Source organism: Giraffa tippelskirchi, chromosome 9, assembly GCF_054371585.1.
Source record: "Giraffa tippelskirchi isolate mGirTip1 chromosome 9, T2T-mGirTip1v1.2.pri, whole genome shotgun sequence".
Classification (NCBI taxonomy): Eukaryota; Metazoa; Chordata; class Mammalia; order Artiodactyla; family Giraffidae; genus Giraffa; species Giraffa tippelskirchi.
Window position 1 is genome coordinate 106,916,615 of NC_137283.1, and position 20,828 is coordinate 106,937,442.

At 38.3% G+C, this 20,828-nt stretch overlaps 1 protein-coding gene across 3 annotated transcripts in view; it reads left to right on the forward strand.

Moving 5' to 3' along the window:
• Positions 1-20,828, forward strand: part of METTL24 (methyltransferase like 24) — a 163,504-nt gene that overhangs the window by 48,577 nt on the left and 94,099 nt on the right. For all 3 annotated transcript variants that reach the window (XM_081530632.1, XM_081530633.1, XM_081530630.1), the window contains exons 3-4: positions 568-707; positions 9,832-10,060. In XM_081530632.1, the coding sequence (XP_081386758.1) occupies positions 568-707; positions 9,832-10,060 (369 nt within the window). The remainder of the gene's footprint in view (positions 1-567; positions 708-9,831; positions 10,061-20,828) is intronic.

Here is a 20,828-nt window from a genome sequence, read left to right on the forward strand (position 1 = left end):
GAACATGTTGGCCTAACCTTGTCTGCCTGAGATAAGGAGTAAATAATCTTGTGTCCTTCTAAGATCTATGCCCTCAGCCATATCTCACAACTTCTAATAGGAATGCTGTGAGTAACAGACCTCTGTGGTTTGGGAGCATTGTTCTCCATGTCTGGAATGCCCTTCTTGGTCTCAGCCTCTTATTCAACTTCTGTTCCTCCTCCAAGACTAACACACCTCTGTAGAGCCTTTCCTGGCTTCTCCTCTCTTCCATCCTTGGTCCTGATTTGTTGTCCTCTGTATACTCTGTGCAAAAGGCTATAGCAATTTTTTTTTTTTTATAGCAGTTCTTAACTTCCCTTCAAACCTGCCTCTAATCTCCACGAGGTTACCTATAATCTAGTATTTGAAATTTCTCCAAACATTTTACAGCAATCTTGTGATTCCCTGGGGAGGGGCATGGTTATCAGTGGAGAGGGACAAAACTCTTCCATTATGGTTTTCGGTGACCGGGAAAGCAGTAAGTCTCTACCTGCCATCTATCATCCAGTGCTTTAAATTATTCACATTGATTTCCAATCCTTACAGATTGCGTGTGATCACATGAGCACCGACAGCCTGGCTACTGACTCCAGCCCTACAAAAAAGCCCTGGTCGGTCTGTCTTGATGACAGGTTTGGCTTAGTTCATCAAATACGCAACAAGCAGTGCCGCCTCTATTCGTTAGGGTAAGTACATTTTACAGCCAAAAAACAAAAAATGCTTCTGTAGGCAGACAAGGTTTTTTCAGTAAGACGAATTATGAATGGTTGCAGGGTTTAACAGGTGCTCTGCTTCTTGTCCTGCCATCATTTTAGACTCCTCTGTCTGTTATGCAACCTTAGGCATGTGCAGAGCACCAATGGCCAAGGCCACTTTCTCTCCCATTCTGTTGGTAGTGAATTGACAACTTCCATTTTCAGCCTAATGATGATCTCCTTGGTGAAGCCAGTGATTCTCAGCTAGTATTAGAGCATTCTTATTAGAAACAGAAAAATATAAAAAATGCCCCTAGAAAAAAAAATAACAGTGAGTATATAAGAAATTTTATACACAGTTATGATGAGTGACCCAGGACAAATGGCCTCTGTTGGATTTTTTTGTTTTATGCCAATGGTAAATATGTGTATACTTATAGACTAAAAAAATACATAAAAGAGGGAGCACGTGTGAAAATAACAAGGTTTTGTCAAAACTGTGGGAAATACTGATATTCAGTTATTCAGGCTGAAAATGACGTAAATGTTCAAATAGATTTGGAGGGCTTGTTGTGAAAGGGTACGTATAAAATAATGAGACTATTTGACTCAGTGCATCAGTATTCATATAAACAGTCCTGAAAATTTACAAATTATATATATCTCACAAAAAATAAAAGGCAGGAGAGGGTTATTTTTGTTTGGAACACCCTGTTGTGTTGACTCTAGAAGCTGTGTGGTTAGTTTCTCAGGCAAGATCCCTGGAGTCCTTTACAAAATACCGGGGACTCTCACAAGTGTCATGTTTGTTCCTCACCGATAGGTTTCATCTCCACTGTAGTTTACGTTCAGGCTCATGAGTGACAACTGCCAACCAGATTCCTAGATGATGAGGGTTCAGAGCCAACGTTTGGGTGATACAGAGGCTCACCCAAAGGTGCTAATTGCATAGAGGATCATGATTGCTGTCAAACTTTACCACGCAAGAGTTCTTAGTTGCAGTCATTGTGGATTTAAAAAACAAATAAACAGAGGTTTCAAATAAGAGTTTCAGGATAATGGAAACATTCTTTTATGGGTTAAATGAAGAGCCATGGTGTATATCAGTGAAGCGAGGTACACAGTAGGCACTCAATATATATTTGCTACATACACATTGCCTGAGGTAAGAAGACTTAAGAGGGAAGCTGGTTCTGCCATGAATTAAACTAGGTGGCTGAAGATTAGGAAATTAATTGCTTAGCTAGTTGATTAGAACAGAGCTCTTTTTTTCTTGGAGCCCACCAGCTATGCTGCAAGATTGGAGAAAGAATGGGAAGTTGTGACAGTAGAGTTTATTTTATATCATATTAAAAATGTATGAAAGTAGGTCGTAAAAATAATTGCATAGTTCTACATGCAAATTAGAGATCTCAGCTTGGTCCTATTTTCTTGCTCCAAACTGCCTTTATGTTTTGCTTAATATTTTACACCCTGGAATAATTTCATTTAAAGCACATAACTGAGTAAAACAAAACTGGGAAAGCTGTTTTGGGGGAAATTTTTCAAGTTCCTTTTTGCTTTTCTTATACTTCAAAGCCATTAGATAAAGTCGTTCTGCTGTAAGATTTCAGATTATTACATATAAAAAGTAGTTTCTTATTTTCATTTAAATGTTCACTATTCAAAATCAACTTTGTAAAGAGCAGATAGGAACAGTTGAATTCTACTGGGAAAAGAAATGGATTGGTTTTAAGGGCCAACATTTGATTCAAAACCTAATAATGCTTTAATTGAAAACTGGAAATTAAAGAAAATATTTCTTATGCCCTAAAAAAGAATGCTTTGGATTATGGGTGTTTATGTTGATTGTACTATTACTCAGGATTGAGAATCTTCTCAGGTGAATCGTTTGCTTCAGGGGAATGTAAATAGCCAACTGACAACATCTCAGTTGATGCTGAGGGAAGAAAGAGACCCAGGCCACAAGTGGTGGTTCTGAAATGAAGCAGAAACATTTGGGAGTGTTGGGAGAGTTGTGAGATAGATGGGCTGGGCAGGAGGCAAGTGGGTCATGGTGCTCCTACATTCAGGCCCAAGCTCTAAGCTCCAGGGCTGCGGCAGCAGACCATCCAAGCCACTGCTCTGCTTAGCCATTCCTATCCTAACTGAGCATAATGAATGAAGCTGCAGCTGGAGGTGACCTTCTAGGAGTGAGAGGAAGAAAGGATCTCAGAACATACTGATCAGAAGGCAGAGGCTGAATACCCTCCTCTGATCTATGTCTTACCTTTTCTTCCACCTCCAAGAAATGAAGGCATTATCACCTCTACATTCTCTCTGATGTCTGAAATTTCTTTACTAGAAATCAAAGCTTTTTATTCTGCAGTTAATGTAAAAGAATTTTTCTAGGAGTATACTCTGAGTCAAGTTCAGTTGAAAATTTAAAGCAAATTCATTTTAGTTTTGAAAAGGGATAGAATAGACCAATTAAGATAGGGGAAGGCACTGAAAAGGAAGGTTATGTATGGAGAAGGGGAAAGAGAAGTTAAGTGAGAAGAGGCTGTGAGGTCGTGTGATAATATTGTCTATTGCTTGACTTCAGATGGGGTCTGCCCTGCAAGTCTTCTTGTATATGAGGTGGAGGGGTGGTGGTGGGGAGATGGGGTGGGAATGAAGATGGTAGCTAAAGTGAATTGGGAAAAATCACCTTTTAATCCTTTTTATCAAAGATTATATTTCAGGGGTAGGAGTGGGAGTAGAGGAGAAAACTTGAGAAGGGATAATACGTAGATAAATCTTTTTTGCCTCTTCTTTAGTTTTCTGACATGGTGTACCATTTGGTTTTAAGACATAAATTCTCAGCATGAGACGAGAAAATTTGATATGTGGTTTAGGCAACAAGAGCCAATATCTTAGGCAGAAAATCTGGGGCTTCTGGTTACCCTGAGCCTTTCAAGAGGAATGAATGAGCTCCAGAGCCAAAATTTCCATCTTTTAATAGAATAGTTTAATTAACACAATAAGAGCTCATTTTTTATATGAATGAGGAATTAGAAAATTATAGTCCCAAGGATTCTTTTTAGACAATTTTTTCCCTAATCATCCTCCCCATGAAATTTTAATACTATACACTATATCTATTTATGTAACATATGTATTATCTATACTTTAAACATATACTTCAAGAATCAGTTTTCCCCTCTGCTTAGGGATGATATCATTTCTGTTACGAATATATGTTTTAGACGAAATCTTGGCATTTTATGCAATGTTATTTAATAAAAATGAGTAATTATAAAATTTTTTTATCCACTATTCATTGTCATTTATGCTTTGGAAAACTTTCTCTCTGAGAGTGGTAAAAGAATCCTCCTGCAATGCAGGAGACGCAGGAAATGTGGGTTTGATCCCTGGGTTGGGAAGATCCCCTGGAGGAGTGCATGGCAACCCACTCCAATATTCTTGCCTGGAGAAACCCATGGACAGAAGAGCCTGGCATGCCACAGTCCATAGGGTTGCAAAGTCAGACACGACTTAGCAACTGAGCACACACACTTACTTTCTCTCTAGTAGTTGGCAGTTTACAGATCTAGCTGATGATTTGGCCAGATTCTCTGGTTCCTGCTGGAATGAGGAAAGGATGACTGATACTCCTGGGGAAAATGCAAATTGTCTTACTTCTTCCAACCTTTCTGTCTTCAATGATGAGAGTTAAAAACTTTCCTTATATATGGTCTGATTTTATTTTTTTAGTTTTATAAACAGCTTTAAATTGAGATATAATTCACATACCACACAATTCATCTGTTTAGAGTACGATTCAATGGTTTTTAGTCACTGCAGTCAATTTTAGAACATTATCATCACCCCAAGAAAGAAAGGCCTGTACTCAGTAGTGGTCACTCCCAATTTCCTCATACCCACTTCCTTCTTTTCATCTCCCACTTCTAGGCAACCATTAATCTATTTTCTGTCTTTATAGTTTCACCTATTCTGGACATTTCATATAAATGGAAGTATTTAATATGTGGTGTTTTGACTGATTTTTTCATTTAGCATAATATTTTCAAGTTTCATCCATGTTATTACATGTATCTGTACTTGACTCCCTTTTACTGCCAAATAATATTGCACTATATGGATATACCACATTTTATTTGTTCATTCATCAGCTGATAGACATTTGGGTTTTTTCCACCTTTTGGCTACTATGAGTGATATTGCTGTGAATGTTCATGTATGGATTTTTGTGTGTGGACATATGTATTCATATCTCTTGGTTATATACCATTTTATGTTCACACCAACAGTGTATGAGGGTTCCAATTTCTCCATATTGTCATCAACACTTACTATTATTGGTCTTTTTGTCTATAGCCATTCTAGTAGCTGTGAAACGGTATCTTATTATAGTTTTATTTTGTTTCTCCCTACTAGTTAATGATATTGAGTATCTCTTCATGTGTTTATACTCTGAGTTTTTGCATCTTAGGGAACATAAAGGACAGTTACCCTAATACTCCTAGAAATATTTTTAATAAAGAATAATCAAGGATTTTAAAGTGCCACGTACATCCCTTCTACCCTTCAGTAGCATCAAAGGGCATGCAATTGCCAGTACTGTAGCTAGTCCAAGGGACACTTTTATGCATGTTAGAAGAGGCATCTCCTCCCTCAAGAACTTTTACTACCATCTGTTGGGTAATCATTATGATGACTAGGAGTGGAGCCTCTAGAGTTGTTTAGTGTACAACCCACACAACTACACTTAGGGATCCTGGTTGTTGCTCTCTGAGACATCAGGAGGGGAGGGCCAAGATGGTTACTCTGTTATTCCATTACCTTTGAGTGTTTAGCCCTATAATTTGCCCCTTCCTACTTTCCTATTTCTTCAACAAATCCCTCAGATTTGACAACCCTTCTGTGCCGAAGAGTTTTTTATGATCTCAAACCTTTGTGTCAACATATATAGAATAATATTAATATTTGTTAATATAAGCATGAGTTATATAATTTATTCTCTCCTCCATATAGAGGGATAGGTTACAGTGTTCATGAAGGGTTATATCTTTGAATATATGTATTGACAGCTTACCTGTTTCAAAAATGGCTTGTAGCAGGAATTTCTAGTTTTCCACCAATATTCATTCTTTCATTCTTCTTTGGTAACAGAACTCCTGAGTTTAGCAGGGCACACAGTCACCTTGCCAAAGATTGTGTATTCTAGACTTTTTTGCAGCTGCAAGGGGCCATGTGACTAGCTTTTAGCAATATGATATGAGTGCAAGTGATGGGTACAATTTCTAGGCCATGCCATGAGGAAGAAGGGATGTGACTTTCACCTCCTCTTTTACTTTTCCTGATTGCTGGAATGCAGTAACGATGGCAGGAACTGGAACAACTATCTTAAACTTTAAGGTAGAAGCCATACGATCATGATTGTATTTATAATATATACATAAAATATATATTTTAAAAATTTCTATAAAGTAAAATTTTTCCACAGTGAATTCTCTTTTCAGTTAAATAAGAGCAGAAAATAGTTTCCTTATAGATGAAATACATTTTTGGTGTAAATAATAATTATATTTTAGTTTATTATAGATATTTGTTCAAAAATACTTCTTCTTTACTACTTATGAATTTCTTCAGATCAAGCATCAGGTTAATCTATCTGTCTCTGATGTCTAGTGTAGTGTCTTGAAAATATAAAGTGTTAAATATTTGTTAATGTACATGAATATGTCAGTGAAATATAGCCCACCCCATGTCATGTTGGATATTGGACTGTATGTTCTGGCAATTCCAGGCCCTACCTAGTAGTTTTCTTTCACTTAGTGCAGCATTTTGTAGATTTGTCTGTCATCATTCATCTATCCCCTCAGCACTAAGGATTCAGAAATAAGCAAGATTGACACAGTCCTTTACTTTATGGAGCTTTATTGTCTAGTAGCCAACAATTTTGTAGATCCCCAAGTTCACAAATATTCCTTCCATAATTCTGTGTCCTGCACTTATTTGCAGTGAGGTAGAGTGTAAAAAGCACATGCTTTGGAACTGCCTGGATTGAATTTAAGTCTTGAATTTACCTCTTTGGGCCACTTTTTGCAACACCTATTTATATCAAATTTTTTCTTCCTTTTGCTTTTTACTCCTACCACAAACTTGACTAATTTAAACTAAGTGTGAAGAAGTACCGTTTTGAATAAAGGAAATAAGAATTACAAGCATTGATTAAATAAAAGTAGTTTATTACTTTCCGATACAGTGCATATTATATATTTAAATTAAGTGGATTTTATTCAGTAAAAATGGCATAACAAAAAATGTGCAAATTTCAGTAGTTTCATGTTATTTAGTACATCACCCAAAATCGTTCCTCATCATCTAATAACTAACTTATATATGTATATGTGTACTTATGATATTTCTAATAGAGAATCCTTGTACATGTGTAGAAAATTTTTGGAAGGATACACAAAAAATTGCTAAGTGATTATCTCTAGAAATCGATGGCTAAAATTCTGGTGGTAGGAAACTTTTACTTTTTGTTTTATATATTTATACACAACTTGAACTTTTTAGAGTGCATTTGTTATTTTTTTAACTATAGGGAATCAGTTTAAATTGAAAACATATCAATGTATAATGCTTACTAAAAATTAGTTATACAACTGTATATGGTTAATTCTTAAAATTTTTTGAGGCTTGATTAAAATATATACATGTTTTACAGCAGAAGATCTTTTCTTGAAATGATATTCTGAAATTCAAACAGAAATAAATCATTCACATTTCTTTACTCTAGAAAATTTATATACAAATTATATTTAATGAATACTTTTTTGACTAGTGTTTTTACCTCTTAGTAAAGCTACCAAACTTCCATTTGTCTGTTGAGTTCCATATTTCCATGAAAACACAAGTTTGCTCATCTAAATTTTGATAAATTCAATTACGTGAAAAATCTTTTGGGACAGGTGATTTCTATAACATTCTGATCTATATAGAAACAAATCTGACTACTAAAAAAGCTTTGCAGTATCTATTGCTTCCCTGATAGCTCAGTTGGTAAAGAATCCGCCTGCAATGCAGGAGACCCTGGTTCAATTCCTGGGTCGAGAAGATCCCCTGGAGCAGGAATAGGCTACCCACGCCAGTATTCTTGAGGTTCCCTTGTGGCTCAGCTGGTAAAGAATCTGCCCGCAATGCGGAAGACCTGGGTTTGATCCCTGGGTTGGGAAGATCCCCTGGAGAAGGGAAAGGCTACCCACTCCAGTATTCTGGCCTGGAGAATTCCATCAACTGTATAGTCCATAGGTTCCCAAAGAGTTGGACATGACTGAGTGACTTTCACTTTCACTATTGCAACTCTTGGACTTACATTTAATGCCAGGTTTGTCAGTTAGCTATTGCTACGTAACAAGTCTCTCTAAAACTCAGTAGCTTAAAACCATTATTTATTATTGCTTGTATGTCCGCAGATCAGTTGAATTTCAATTGATCCAGGTTAGGTTCAGCCGAGAGACTCTACTTCAGGCTGAGACAGCTAAGGGCAGCTCTGTGTTTCATAGAAGGTCAGTGGATTGTCGGGGGCAGCTCTGCTTCTTGTTTTTAGTTTCTTTTATGAGCCCAGCAAACTATCCAGGGTATGTTTTTAAATCACAATAATGGTACAAGAGAGTAAACTAAAGTGCTCAAAGCCTAGTATCAGGACTAGCATCATGTCCCTTTCTTCTAAAATGCAAGTCACAAAGTCAAGCCAAAAAATCTAGGGGCAAGAAAGGACACTCCATCCATGATGAGCATGGCAGTAGTGTGGATGAAGGGCTGAAGAGTTAGGCCCAGCAAGTCAACCTGCAACCCCAGATTACATCATGAACAAACTGGGAAAAAGCTCAGATAGAGATTATGGTGTTCTGAGCTGTGTGGGCTCAGTAGGAGGTTCAATATAGGAAACAGGATCTCTTGGGTAGAAGGAATGGGAGTGTTTGTGAGAAGAGTGCTGAATCTTTTTCTAGCCAAAAGTGTCAAGCAAATTAGAGCTGAAGAATAGCAGAGGGCTGATATGACATGGGTCCAGTGAGAATGAAGCAATGTAGTGGGAATGAAGGGAAAGAAAGAACAAGGCAAATAGAATATTAAGAATGTCTAGGTGGAAGATCTCTGTACTGAAGACTTAGTTCAGTTAACTAAATTGTCATCTAATGAGCTTATAGATTTCCAAATGATAAAATAGTCTAAAATAGTAGAGGGTTCAACATTGGCCAATTATAGATACTCGGGGATTTTGGTTATCTTTAATCACATCTAAATATAGTATTTGGGCAAAAAAGTCATACTCACTGTTAAAAAAATCATCCTCTCTTGGTTAATTTAATGTTTTTCATTCAAAATGATGCTTCAATTAAAGCTATGAATCTTACATCACTAAGTAAGAAATATTTCTCAGTAAATTAGAAATTTGTAAGTATATGAATATTCCACAATGTGTTACCTGAATACTTAAGTACAATTAATTCCTAATTTCTTCCCCTCGCTTATGTGAATTTAGGTGATATACCTCTTTTGCTTCTTGAGTACCAGATTCAGTGGAACCACATATGTCTGCCTTTTTTCTTTAACTGTGCTATTTAAAATGCACCCCATTTCTAAAGAAAGCAGCTGTTGTTTTAAGTCAAACTGCATGCACAGCACCATGGTCATTACAAGGAAAACAAATTACCTCGTTAGCAGAATGCTCCTCTCCCTAAGGGAACTGATGCTTAGTCTTTTTATTTTTGACATATTCTGAGAATATCTTCTGAGACAACTAGATAGTCTTTGTTTCATTGATACTATAGCTTATATCTTTAAAAAAAATCAATTTGATATGGTTCTACATGTTTGAACATGTGATTCTCTAGTCTGCATTTAGCACCTAATTTCTTTCCTTTCTTTTATCCAGAAGCTTTTAGCTTTAATGCTTTTTGTGAAGGAAGGTTTATTGAATATATATAACCATCCATGTTCTAAAACAGGAGAAGGCTTGATATGGCTAAGAAAATTGACCTTGGCACTACCATTTTTGTCAGTTAACACTTTTTCTCCATTTTATTTTTTTGTTATTGACTTCTGTCCTCTTTCTTTACAGCCTAGGAAGTGATGATACCCATTTTGAGGTTGGCATGGCCAACAACGGATGTGAAGTGCATCGTTTTGATCCTAGTGTTAAATCAGCTCATGTTCTGGAAAGTGAGCGTCTTTGGTATCACCGTTTGTCCATCGACTGGCGGGACCCCCATCCAGCTGTTGCTGCCCGAAAACCATATAGGAACACCAGAAAACTGGGAACCATTTTGAATGAATTTGGGCATCACAAGGTCAGATTTTTCATTTGATTTCATAGTTAAAGGGAACAAACTCATAAGCTGTTTTTTTTTTAATGCAAATCAAGGATTGGATAGTTGAAGGTTCAGTTTTAACCTCATCATTATTTATAGAGTCAGCTCTGTAGATACAAAGTTTTGGCAAGGATAGAGATATTTAAATTGATTTCAAGGTTCTAGTTGCTGTTGAGTAATGCTTAAGGTTTTGACCAAGACTCAGCAAGGAGAATAAGAAACTAACTCTGATGGCGGGCTCAAGAGTACCATTTCCATTTGGCAATTGATTTTAAATTTCCAAACAGAGCAAACTACTTATATCAGCTTCAAATACAAAAAGTAATCAGAGCCAGGTTTATGTTTGATAAGAGATTGCTTGTGTATCATGTTTCTCACTGTTGTAACAATAATTTTGGGTCTCCAGGCTCTTAAATGTCAGAAAATATGTGTAGCTTTGATTAAAATGTACTTTATAAAATTGAATAGACATTATGTGTATTGCAACTGATACAATTATATCAAAAGATGTCAAATCTCTACAAATATTTTATTGTGAATGGATAGCAAAAGGAAACTTAATCTTTCAACTGTGTTTTTTGAAAGCAGTTTTTAGTAAATGTGACCAACTGCATTCTGTGGGTAGATGCTAGAGAAATTCTCCTGAGTGTAGTTGTCTTGCATTTGATTGCCAACCCTTCTTGGGCTTGGCTTCCCTTGGCTTATTGTCCCCAGAGATGGCATGTAATTTAGGACATGCCAGAATGAGTGTTCCTGAGACAGAGTATATATATGGAATTCAATTTTAAACCTGAATTGGCTGCTTGATCTTTAATAGAAAGACTTCCTCTGCATTGTTCTTTTTCCTTCCCTTCCCCCTCTTCTTCAGCTTCCTCTTTTAAAAAAGTCCAAAAAACAGAAAACAAAAGCTTTCTTTAATTGAACAGCAGGAACTTCTTCAAGAACAACTTCAAAGAATTTGGGGTTCTTTTAGCATGTGTTTTGAATTTTGTGTTTGTATTTTGTTTTGCCATTGAGAGTAACTAGCATGTAATAGGAGCCTTAATGAAACACATATAGGAGTTTGGGGATAAAAATCTTTGAACAGAACCCAAAGAAGTGAGAGCATTTTTCAGAATTTTATTTTGTTTTTGCTGTTTGTTACCTTCATAGATATTTTTTTTTTTTTTGTGGCTGAAGATTATTGCCTTGACCCTTTGGCATGTCAACTCTAGATTATTCAAAGAGCTAACTACTCATTCTTTGCATTCATTTAGGAGTCTTACTGCTCCCCCTTCATGCTTTTTATACCCTGGTCCTCCACCCTCATTCTTCAAAGAAAAGACTGAGTATCTAGAGGTGAAACGCAAAGCCATTTTGCTTTTTTTGATAATATTTTAGCCAAAAATTTGGTAAATGTGAGGATAAAATGAGGCTTCAAAAAGTGATGTGTGAATATAATTTATCTATGCCACATACTGTATGAAAAATGTCTACCAGGTAGACACCTGAATTGTTTCACTCCATGGGAGCTGCAGTGGGCAAACCTTTGTGCTGTAGATAAAATATCATGCCTCTTATAACACTGCTTCTCACACAGAAGAAATATTTACAGAGATTCCTAAAAAGGAAAAATGTTTTAAAGGATTTTTTTTTTATATTCCTAAGGCTATTATTTTTATTGAAAACACTAATAATGACATGTAAAAATGATTAAGGTGGTAATTTTATGTTATGTGCATTTTACCACAATAAAAAAAATGGAGGAAAGAAAACCCCATAAATAATGAAAGTGATCTGGCTCAGAATTGCCACGTATGTATTTTCCCCTTTTTTAAAAAAAGTCCCTTGTTGAAAATTTAAAAGATACTGATATTCTTTCATAAAGATTTTTTTTGGGTGAATACTTTAAAACAAAAACAACAAAATCTAAAGCCATTGGTGAATGATTGCTTCCATTAGGAACATGCTTCTAGGAGCTACGTGGTGCCAGATAAAAGGAAACCTCGGTTCTGGCCTGCAGCAGACAAGGTCTGTTTTCATTTTTCAGCATGTGTACAGACCCTGATAAATAGGATGTATCTCTGGCAGGGAAAACAAATAGGAAAGACACACTAAAAAATGTCAGTGTGTTTGCCTTGTCTCCTTCACTTATTTTTCCTGAAAGTGACTGTAGAAACCAAAGGGGTTTTGTTGTTTTGTTTTCACTTCATGACTTTAAAATATCTCATATAGTTTTGTGATGTTTTCCCTTTTAAGCAGTTATTTGTCTTATCTTTAACCATACCTAGATTCCAGTCACTCAGGCAAAAATGTAGGCAAAAATGAAAGACAGAGTCTTAAGATGGTGACAGTAAGATGCATATGGTTTTCATACTGCTTTTAAAACTCTCTGGTAATTTTAACTTCAAACTGTAAATCAAAAAACCTTTCTAGAGCATCAAGTGAGAAGCAGCTGCATCAGCAAAAGCATGTGCATGAGAAGCCCAGTCTGTCAGGGAAAAATATCACCTGGTTTCAGCATTATTTGGAATGATTAACTGTCTTCTTTTGGCCGAGTGCTTATTGCTGTAACTATGCATCTGAATTTTTCCAGAATGTGATTAGAAATATCGAATCTGAGGTTTCTGCTTATATTAATCATAAGACTTTATTACACAGAGTATCCCTAAATGATCCAGGCTGGTTAATGAGAAATTATTTTCAGTCATAATCATGTTGATAATAATATGAATAACAGGACTGCATTAGAGCTTACCTTTGTAAGGCTCATTACTCTAGGTGTGAGGCATGGGTCCTCAGGCAAGTCATTTAACCTTTCTGGCCCTCAATTTGATTGTCAATAAAATGAGGACAATGATACTACCTAAATGGATTGTTTCTGAGAATTAGAGCAGAGAACACAGGGTGAAAACTTCCAGCAGAGTGCCTGGAGTGAAGTTGTCATTTGATTGTAAACTGAAATTATTTAGTAATAATTTCAGTAAGTTTTTTTTAATTAACTTAGTTTTTATTGAGGGATAATTGCTTTACAGAATTTTGCTGTTTTCTTTCAAACCTCAACATGAATCAACCATAGGTATACATATATCCCCTCCCTTTTGAAACTCCCTCCCATCTGCCTCCCCATCCCACCTCTCTAATAATTTCAGTAAGTTTTTACTAAATTTTATAGAAGCTTTTTTACCTTTCTTTGTTCCAGGGAAAATATATCAATGATTTCTCTGGAAATTGCTAACTGTACCTAATGCTAGTCAAGAGTTCTTTTTAATGAAATCTTTGTGTGAAATTGAAGGGAATTGGTCCTTCAGACTTGGTCTTAGACTATTCTTGTTAACTGACTCAGGGCACCAAACAGCTTTGCTGGCGATTGTATAGAAAGTAAATACTGTGCTGTATGCAAATGAAAGAAGCTGCTGAGAAGTAATACAGAGCAGATGTAGACCTTGTGGCTGGGGATGCCAGTCAGGTGATGAAGCTGGAGCTGGACTTCCTGCCTGTTCAGCCTTGGGGGTTAAGTCCTCCCTTACCCAAGACTCTGCCCCCAAGGTTGTGTGTCACCTTGGACTCTGAAGGGAATGCCACTTTCTGCTTCCCTGGGCAGAGAGCCTACCATTAATTACAAAACAACAGTTCTGTTGTGTGGTTGGTGCTGTGTTTAAGAGAATACGAACTTTGAAATTAAACCACAAAAAGATTCCCTTTACTTCTTGCTTATCGAGTTTGCACATATAAGCAATATGTCAATACTCCCCTACCCTGAAATGCTTATTGGGAATACTGTTCATGCTTTGCTGTTGGAAATGGAAAATGATAGACAGTTTCAGGGAAAACATTCCACCATGTATATATATTATATCTTTTTTTATTTCTAGAAATCCCTTTTGCCTTAAGTTCTGTTTTGTCTGCTGTTGATTCTGCCATACCAGCTTTTTTGGGGGGAGGGGCGTTAGTTTTATATGAAACGCTATTATAGAGTCCTTTATTTTCATATTTTTTAGATACAGTTTTAGTTTATGTACAGCCTGTTGTTGTTGTTTTCCAGTCACTAAGTCGTGTCTGACTCTTTGTGACCCCTTGTACTGCAGCACGCCAGGCTTCCCTGTCCTTCACTATCTCTCGGAGTTTGCTCAAATTCATGTCCATTGAGTCAGTGATGCTGTTTAACCATCTCATCCTCTCCTGTCACCTTCTCCTCTTGCCCTCAAAAGACCCAGCATCAGGGTCTTTTCCAATGAGTCAGTTCTTCGCATCAGGTGGCCAAAGTATTGGAGCTTCAGCTTCAGCATCACTCCTTCCAATGAATATTCAGGGTTGATTTCCTTTAGGATTGACTGGTTTGATCTCCTTGCTGTCCAAGAGACTCCAAGAGTCTTCTCCAGCACCATAATTTGAAAGCATCAATTCTTCGGCCCTTAGCTTTCTTTATGGTCCAGCTCTCACATCCGCACCTCACTACTGGAAAAATCATAGCTTTGATTCTATGGACCGTTGTTGGCAGAGTGATGTCTCTGTTTTTTAATACGCTGTCTAGGTTTGTCATAGTTTTCCTTCCAAAGAACATCTTTTAATTTGATGGCCGAGTCATCGCCCACAGTGATTTTGGACCCTAAGAAAATAAAATTTGTCACTGCTTCCACTTTTTCCCCTTCTATTTGCCATAAAGTGATGGAGCTGGATGCCATGATCTTAGTTTTTTGAATGTTGAGTTTCAAGTCAGCTTTTTCACTCTTCGATTTCACCCTCATCAAATGGCTCTTTAATTCCTCTTCACTTTCTGCCATTAGAGCGGTATCATCTGCATATCTGAGGTTGTTGATATTTGTCTCAGCAATCTTGATTCCAGCCTGTGATTCATCCATCCCAGCACTTCAAGTGATGAACTCTGTATATTGGGATTCCCTGGTAGCTCAGCTGGTAAAGAATCCTCCTGTAATGCAGGAGACCTGGGTTTGATCCCTGGGTTGGGAAGATCCCCTGGAGAAGGGAATGGCTACCCAGTCCAGTATTCTGGCCAGGAGAATTCCAAGGACTGTGTAGTCCATGGGGTTGCAAAGAGTTGGACATGACTGAAGAACTTTCACTTTCATTCTGCATGTAAGTTCAATAAGCAGGGGGACAATATACAGCCTTGTCATACTCTTTTCCCAGTTTTGAACTAGTCTGTTGTTTCATCTTTGATTCTAACTATTGTTCCTTTTCCCACACACAGGTTTCTCAGGAGACAGATAGATAAAGTGGTCTGATATTCCCATCTGTTTAAGAATTTTCCACAATTTGTTGTGATCCACACAGTCAAAGGCTTTAGCATAGTTACTGAAGCAGAAGTAGATGTTTTTCTGGAATTCTTTTGCTTCTTCTGTGATCCAGCAGATGTTGGCAATTTGATCTTTGGTTTCTCTGCCTTTTCTAAACCCAGCTTGTACATCTGGAAGTTCTCAGTTCACCTAGTGCTGAAGCTTAGCTTGAAGGATTTTGAGCATAACCTTGCTAGCATATAAAATGAACACAATTGTATCGTAGTTTGAACATCTTTGACATTGTCTTTCTTTGGGATTAGAATGAAAACTGACCTTTTCCAGTCCTCTGGTCACTGCTGAGTTTTCAGAATTTACTAGCATATTTAGTGCAGCACTTTAACAGCATCATCCTTTTAAGATTTGAAATAGCTCAGCTGAAATTCCATCACCTCTACTAGCTTTGTTTGTAGTAATGCTTCCTAAGTCCCACTTGACTTCACACTCCAGGGTGTCTGTCTCTAGGTGAGTGACCACGCTATCATGATTATCTGGGTTGTTAAGTTCTTTTTTGTATAGTTCTACTGTGTATTCTTGCCACCTCTTCTTAATCTCTTCTGCTTCTTCTAGGTCCTTGCCATTTCTGTCTTTTTATTGTGCCCATCTTTGCATGAAATTTTCCCTTGATATCTCCAGTTTTCTTGAAGATATCTCTAGTATTTCACATTCTATTGTTTTTCCTCTATTTCATTGGATTGTTTACTTAAGAAGATTTTCTTTTCTCTCTTTACTATTCTCTGGAACTCTGTGTTCATTTGGGTATATCTTTCCCTTTCTCCTTTACCTTTCACTTCTCTTCTTTTCTCAACTATTTTTAAGGCCTCCTCAGACAACCATTTTGCCTTCTTGCATTTTTTTTTTCCTTTGGATGGTTTTGGTCATCACCTGCTGTATAGTGTTATGAACCTCCATCCATAGTTCTTCAGGGACTCTGTTAGATCTAATCCTTTGAATTTATTTGTCACTTCTACTATATAATCATAAGGGATTTGATTTGGTCATAATGGAATGGCCTAGTGGTTTGCCTACTTTCTTCAACTTAAGCCTGAATTTTTCAGTAAGGAGGTGATGATCTGAGCCACAGTCAGCTCCAGGTCTCATTTTTGCTGACTATATAGAGCTTCTTCATTTTTGGCTGCAAGGAATATAATCAATCTGATTTTGGTATTGACCATCTGGTGATATTTATGTGTGGAGTTGTCTCTTGTGTGTTGGAAGAGGATGTTTTCTATGACCAGTGTTCTCTTGACAAAGCTCTGTTAGACTTTGCCCTGCTTGATTTTGTACTCTGAGGAGAAACTTGCGTGTTACCCAGGTATCTCTTGACTTCCTACTTTTGCCCTAAAATGGGGCGGCGGCCGACAGGGGCTAGGCGGGGCCGGGGGCTGGGGCCCGGCAGCGGCGAGAGGAATTACCCAAGGCCCAAGGTAAGAGAAACCCAAGTAAGACGGTAAGTGTTGCGAGAGGGCATCAGAGGGCAGACACAGTGAAACTAGAATTACAGAAAACTAGCTAATCTGATCACATGGACCACAGTCTTGTCTATCTCAATGAAACTAAGCCATGCTGTGTGGGGCCACCCGAGATGGATGGGTCATGGTGGAGAGGTCTGACAGACTGTGGTACACTGGAGAAGGGCATGGCAAACCACTTCAGTATGCTTGCCTTGAGAACCCCATGAACATTATGAAAAGGCAAAAAGATAGGACACTGAAAGATGAACTCCCCAGGTTGGTAGGTGCCCAATATATTAATGGAGATCAGTGGAGAAATAACTCCAGAAAGAATGATGGGATGGAGCCAAAGCAAAAACAATACCCAACTGTGGATGTGACTGGTGATAGACGCAAAGTCCGAGGCTGTAAAGAGCAATATTGCATAGGAACCTGAAATGTTAGGTCCATGAATCAAGGCAAATTGGAAGTGGTCAAACAGGAGATGGCAAGAGTGAACGTCGACATTCTAGGAATCAGTGAACTAAGATGGACTGAAATGGGTGAATTTAACTCAGATGACCATTATATCTACTACTGTGGGCAAGAATCCCTTAGAAGAAATGGAGTAGCCATCATGGTCAACAAAAGAGTCCGAAATGCAGTACTTGGATGCAATCTCAAAAACGATAGAATGATCTCTGTTTGTTTCCAAGGCAAACCATTCAATATCACGGTAATCCAAATCTATGCCCCAACCAGTAATGCCGAAGAAGCTGAAGTTGAATGAGTCTATGAAGACCTACAAGTCCTTTTAGAACTAACACCCAAAAAAGATGTCCTTTTCATTATAGGGGACTGGAATGCAAAGGTAGGAAGTCAAGAAACACCTGGCGTAACAGGCAAGTTTGGCCTTGGAGTACAGAATGAAGCAGGCCAAAGGCTAATAGAGTTTTGCCACGAGAACGCACTGGTAATAGCAAACACCCTATTCCAACAACACAAGAGAAGACTCTACACGTGGACATCACCAGATGGTCAACACTGAAATCAGATTGATTATATTCTTTGCAGCCAAAGATGGAGAAGCTCTCTACAGTCAGCAAAAACAAGACCGGGAGCAGACTGTGGCTCAGATCATGAACTGCTTATTGCCAAATTCAGACTTAAATTGAAGAAAGTAGGGAAAACCACTAGACCATTCAGGTATGACCTAGATCAAATCCCTTATGAGTATACAGTGGAAGTGACAAATAGATTTAAGGGACTAGACCTGAGAGACAGAGTGCCTGATGAACTATGGACAGAGGTTCGTGACATTGTACAGGAGACAGGGATCAAGAAAATCCCCATGGAAAAGAAATGCAAAAAAGCAAAATGGCTGTCTGAGGAGGCCTTACAGATAGCTGGGAAGAGAAGAGAAGCGAAAAGCAAAGGAGAAAAGGAAAGATATTCCCATCTGAATGCAGAGTTCCAAAGAATAGCAAGGAGAGATAAGAAAGCCTTCCTCAGCGATCAGTGCAAAGAAATAGAGGAAAACAACAGAATGGGAAAGACTAGAGATCTCTTCAAGAAAATTAGAGATACCAAAGGAACATTTCATGCAAAGATAGGCTCGATAAAGGACAGAAATGGTATGGACCTAACAGAAGCAGAAGATATTAAGAAGAGGTGGCAAGAATACACAGAAGAACTGTACAAAAAAGATCTTCACGACCCAGATAATCACGATGGTGTGATCACTCACCTAGAGCCAGATATCCTGGAATGTGAAGTCAAGTGGGCCTTAGAAAGCATCACTATGAACAAAGCTAGTGGAGGTATTGGAATTCCAGTTGAGCTATTTCAAATCCTCAAAGGTGATGCTGTGAAAGTGCTGCACTCGATATGCCAGCAAATTTGGAAAACTCAGCAGTGGCCACAGGACTGGAAGAGGTCAGTCTTCGTTCCAATCCCAAAGAAAGGCAATGCCAAAGAATGCTCAAACTACCGCACAATTGCACTCATCTCACATGCTAGTAAAGTAATGCTCAAAATTCTCCAAGCCAGGCTTCAGCAATACGTGAACTGTGAACTTCCAGATGTTCAAGCTGGTTTTAGAAAAGGCAGAGGAACCAGAGATCAAATTGCCAATATCCGCTGGATCATCGAAAAAGCAAGAGAGTTCCAGAAAAACATCTATTTCTGCTTTATTGACTATGTGAAAGCCTTGGACTGTGTGGATCACAATAAACTGTGGAAAATTCTGAAAGAGATGGGAATACCAGACCATCTGACCTGTCTCTTGAGAAACCTGTATGCAGGTCAGGAAGCAACAGTTAGAACTGGGCATGGAACTACAGACTGGTTCCAAATAGGAAAAGGAGTCAGTCAAGGCTGTATATTGTCACCCTGCTTATTTAACTTATATGCAGAGTACATCATGAGAAACGCTGGGCTGGAAGAAACACAAGCTGGAATCAAGATTGCCGGGAGAAATATCAATAACCTCAGATATGCGGATGACACCACCCTTATGGCAGAAAGTGAAGAAGAACTAAAGAGCCTCTTGATGAAGGTGAAAGGGGAGAGTGAAAAAGTTGGCTTAAAGCTCAACATTCAGAAAACTAAGATCATGGCATCTGGTCCCATCATTTCATGGGAAATAGATGGGGAAACAGTGGAAACAGTGTCAGACTTTATTTTTTTGGGCTCCAAAATCACTGCTGATGGTGATTGCAGCCATGAAATTAAAAGACACTTACTCCTTGGAAGGAAGGTTATGGCCAACTTAGATAGCATATTTAAAAGCAGAGACATTACTTTGCCAACAAAAGTCCGTCTAGTCAAGGCTATGGTTTTTCCGGTGGTCATGTATGGATGTGAGAGTTGGACGGTGAAGAAAGCTGAGCGCCGAAGAATTGATGCTTTTGAACCGTTGTGTTGGAGAAGACTCTTGAGAGTCCCTTGGACTGCAAGGAGATCCAATCAATCCATCCTAAAAGAGATCAATCCTGGGTGTTCATTGGAAGGTCTGATGTTGAAGCTGAAACTCCAATACTTTGGCCACCTCATGCGAAGGGTTGACTCATTGGAAAAGACCCTAATGCTGGGTAGTATTGGGGGCGGGAGGAGAAGGGGACGACAGAGGATGAGATGGTTGGATGGCATCACCGACTCGATGGACATGGTTTGGGTAGATTCCGGGAGTTGGTGATGGACAGAGAGGCCTGGCGTGCTGCAATTCATGGGGTCGCAAAGATTCGGACACGACTGAGTGACTGAACTGAACTGAACTACTTAAACTTTAGTCAGACTGTTCAACAAAATTAATTTACTCTCTCAATGAAGTAATGTTCCAGTTATTGTTTTGGTTGGCTGTTTTTCATCATTTGATTTTGTGTGTATTTTCAAATTCAATTTGTTAGCTCATTTTCAGTGAAAGGCTTTTGGTTTGGTTTTGCTTTTTCTTTCCTTTTTGGTTCCACCCTTCTCTGCCTAGTGATTTTACAGTAGCCTTCAGGGCCTGGTCTTATATAAGCACCTGGGGGCTCCTGCTTCTTCAGTGATAATGGGAATATCCAGTTACTGAATTGTCTGGATCTGGCTCATTTGCTGTTTGCAAGAGTGAGCCTCTCTTCTCTTACCTCCCTAGACCAATGACTGGTTTTAAGCCATAGCCCCAGTTAGTGGTTTTCAGCAATTTATTTTGGGCTCCTTTCTGAGTCCAGGGAACTCCACTTCAGCCCTTGGCTTTAATCAGTAAATATGGCTCAGCTGCTTTGTCATGGGAGCACTTTTAGTTCCTGTTCTTTGTAGGAGATGCACCCCATCTATAGGAGATGCTACCTGCTTTATGCCAGAGCCCAGCATGTCCTGGCTTCAGTCCTGCTTACTGCGTTATGTTCTGGTCCCTGGAGATGTTCACCTTGTTTTTGAGCCCTGCTTTGATCTTTCTGTCCCCTCCCTCGCTTATCATTCTGTTTTTTGCTTTGCATTTGGTACAATGGGGAGGGTGTGCATCTTGCCTTCATTTTTTTTTTTTTTTAACTAATTCAC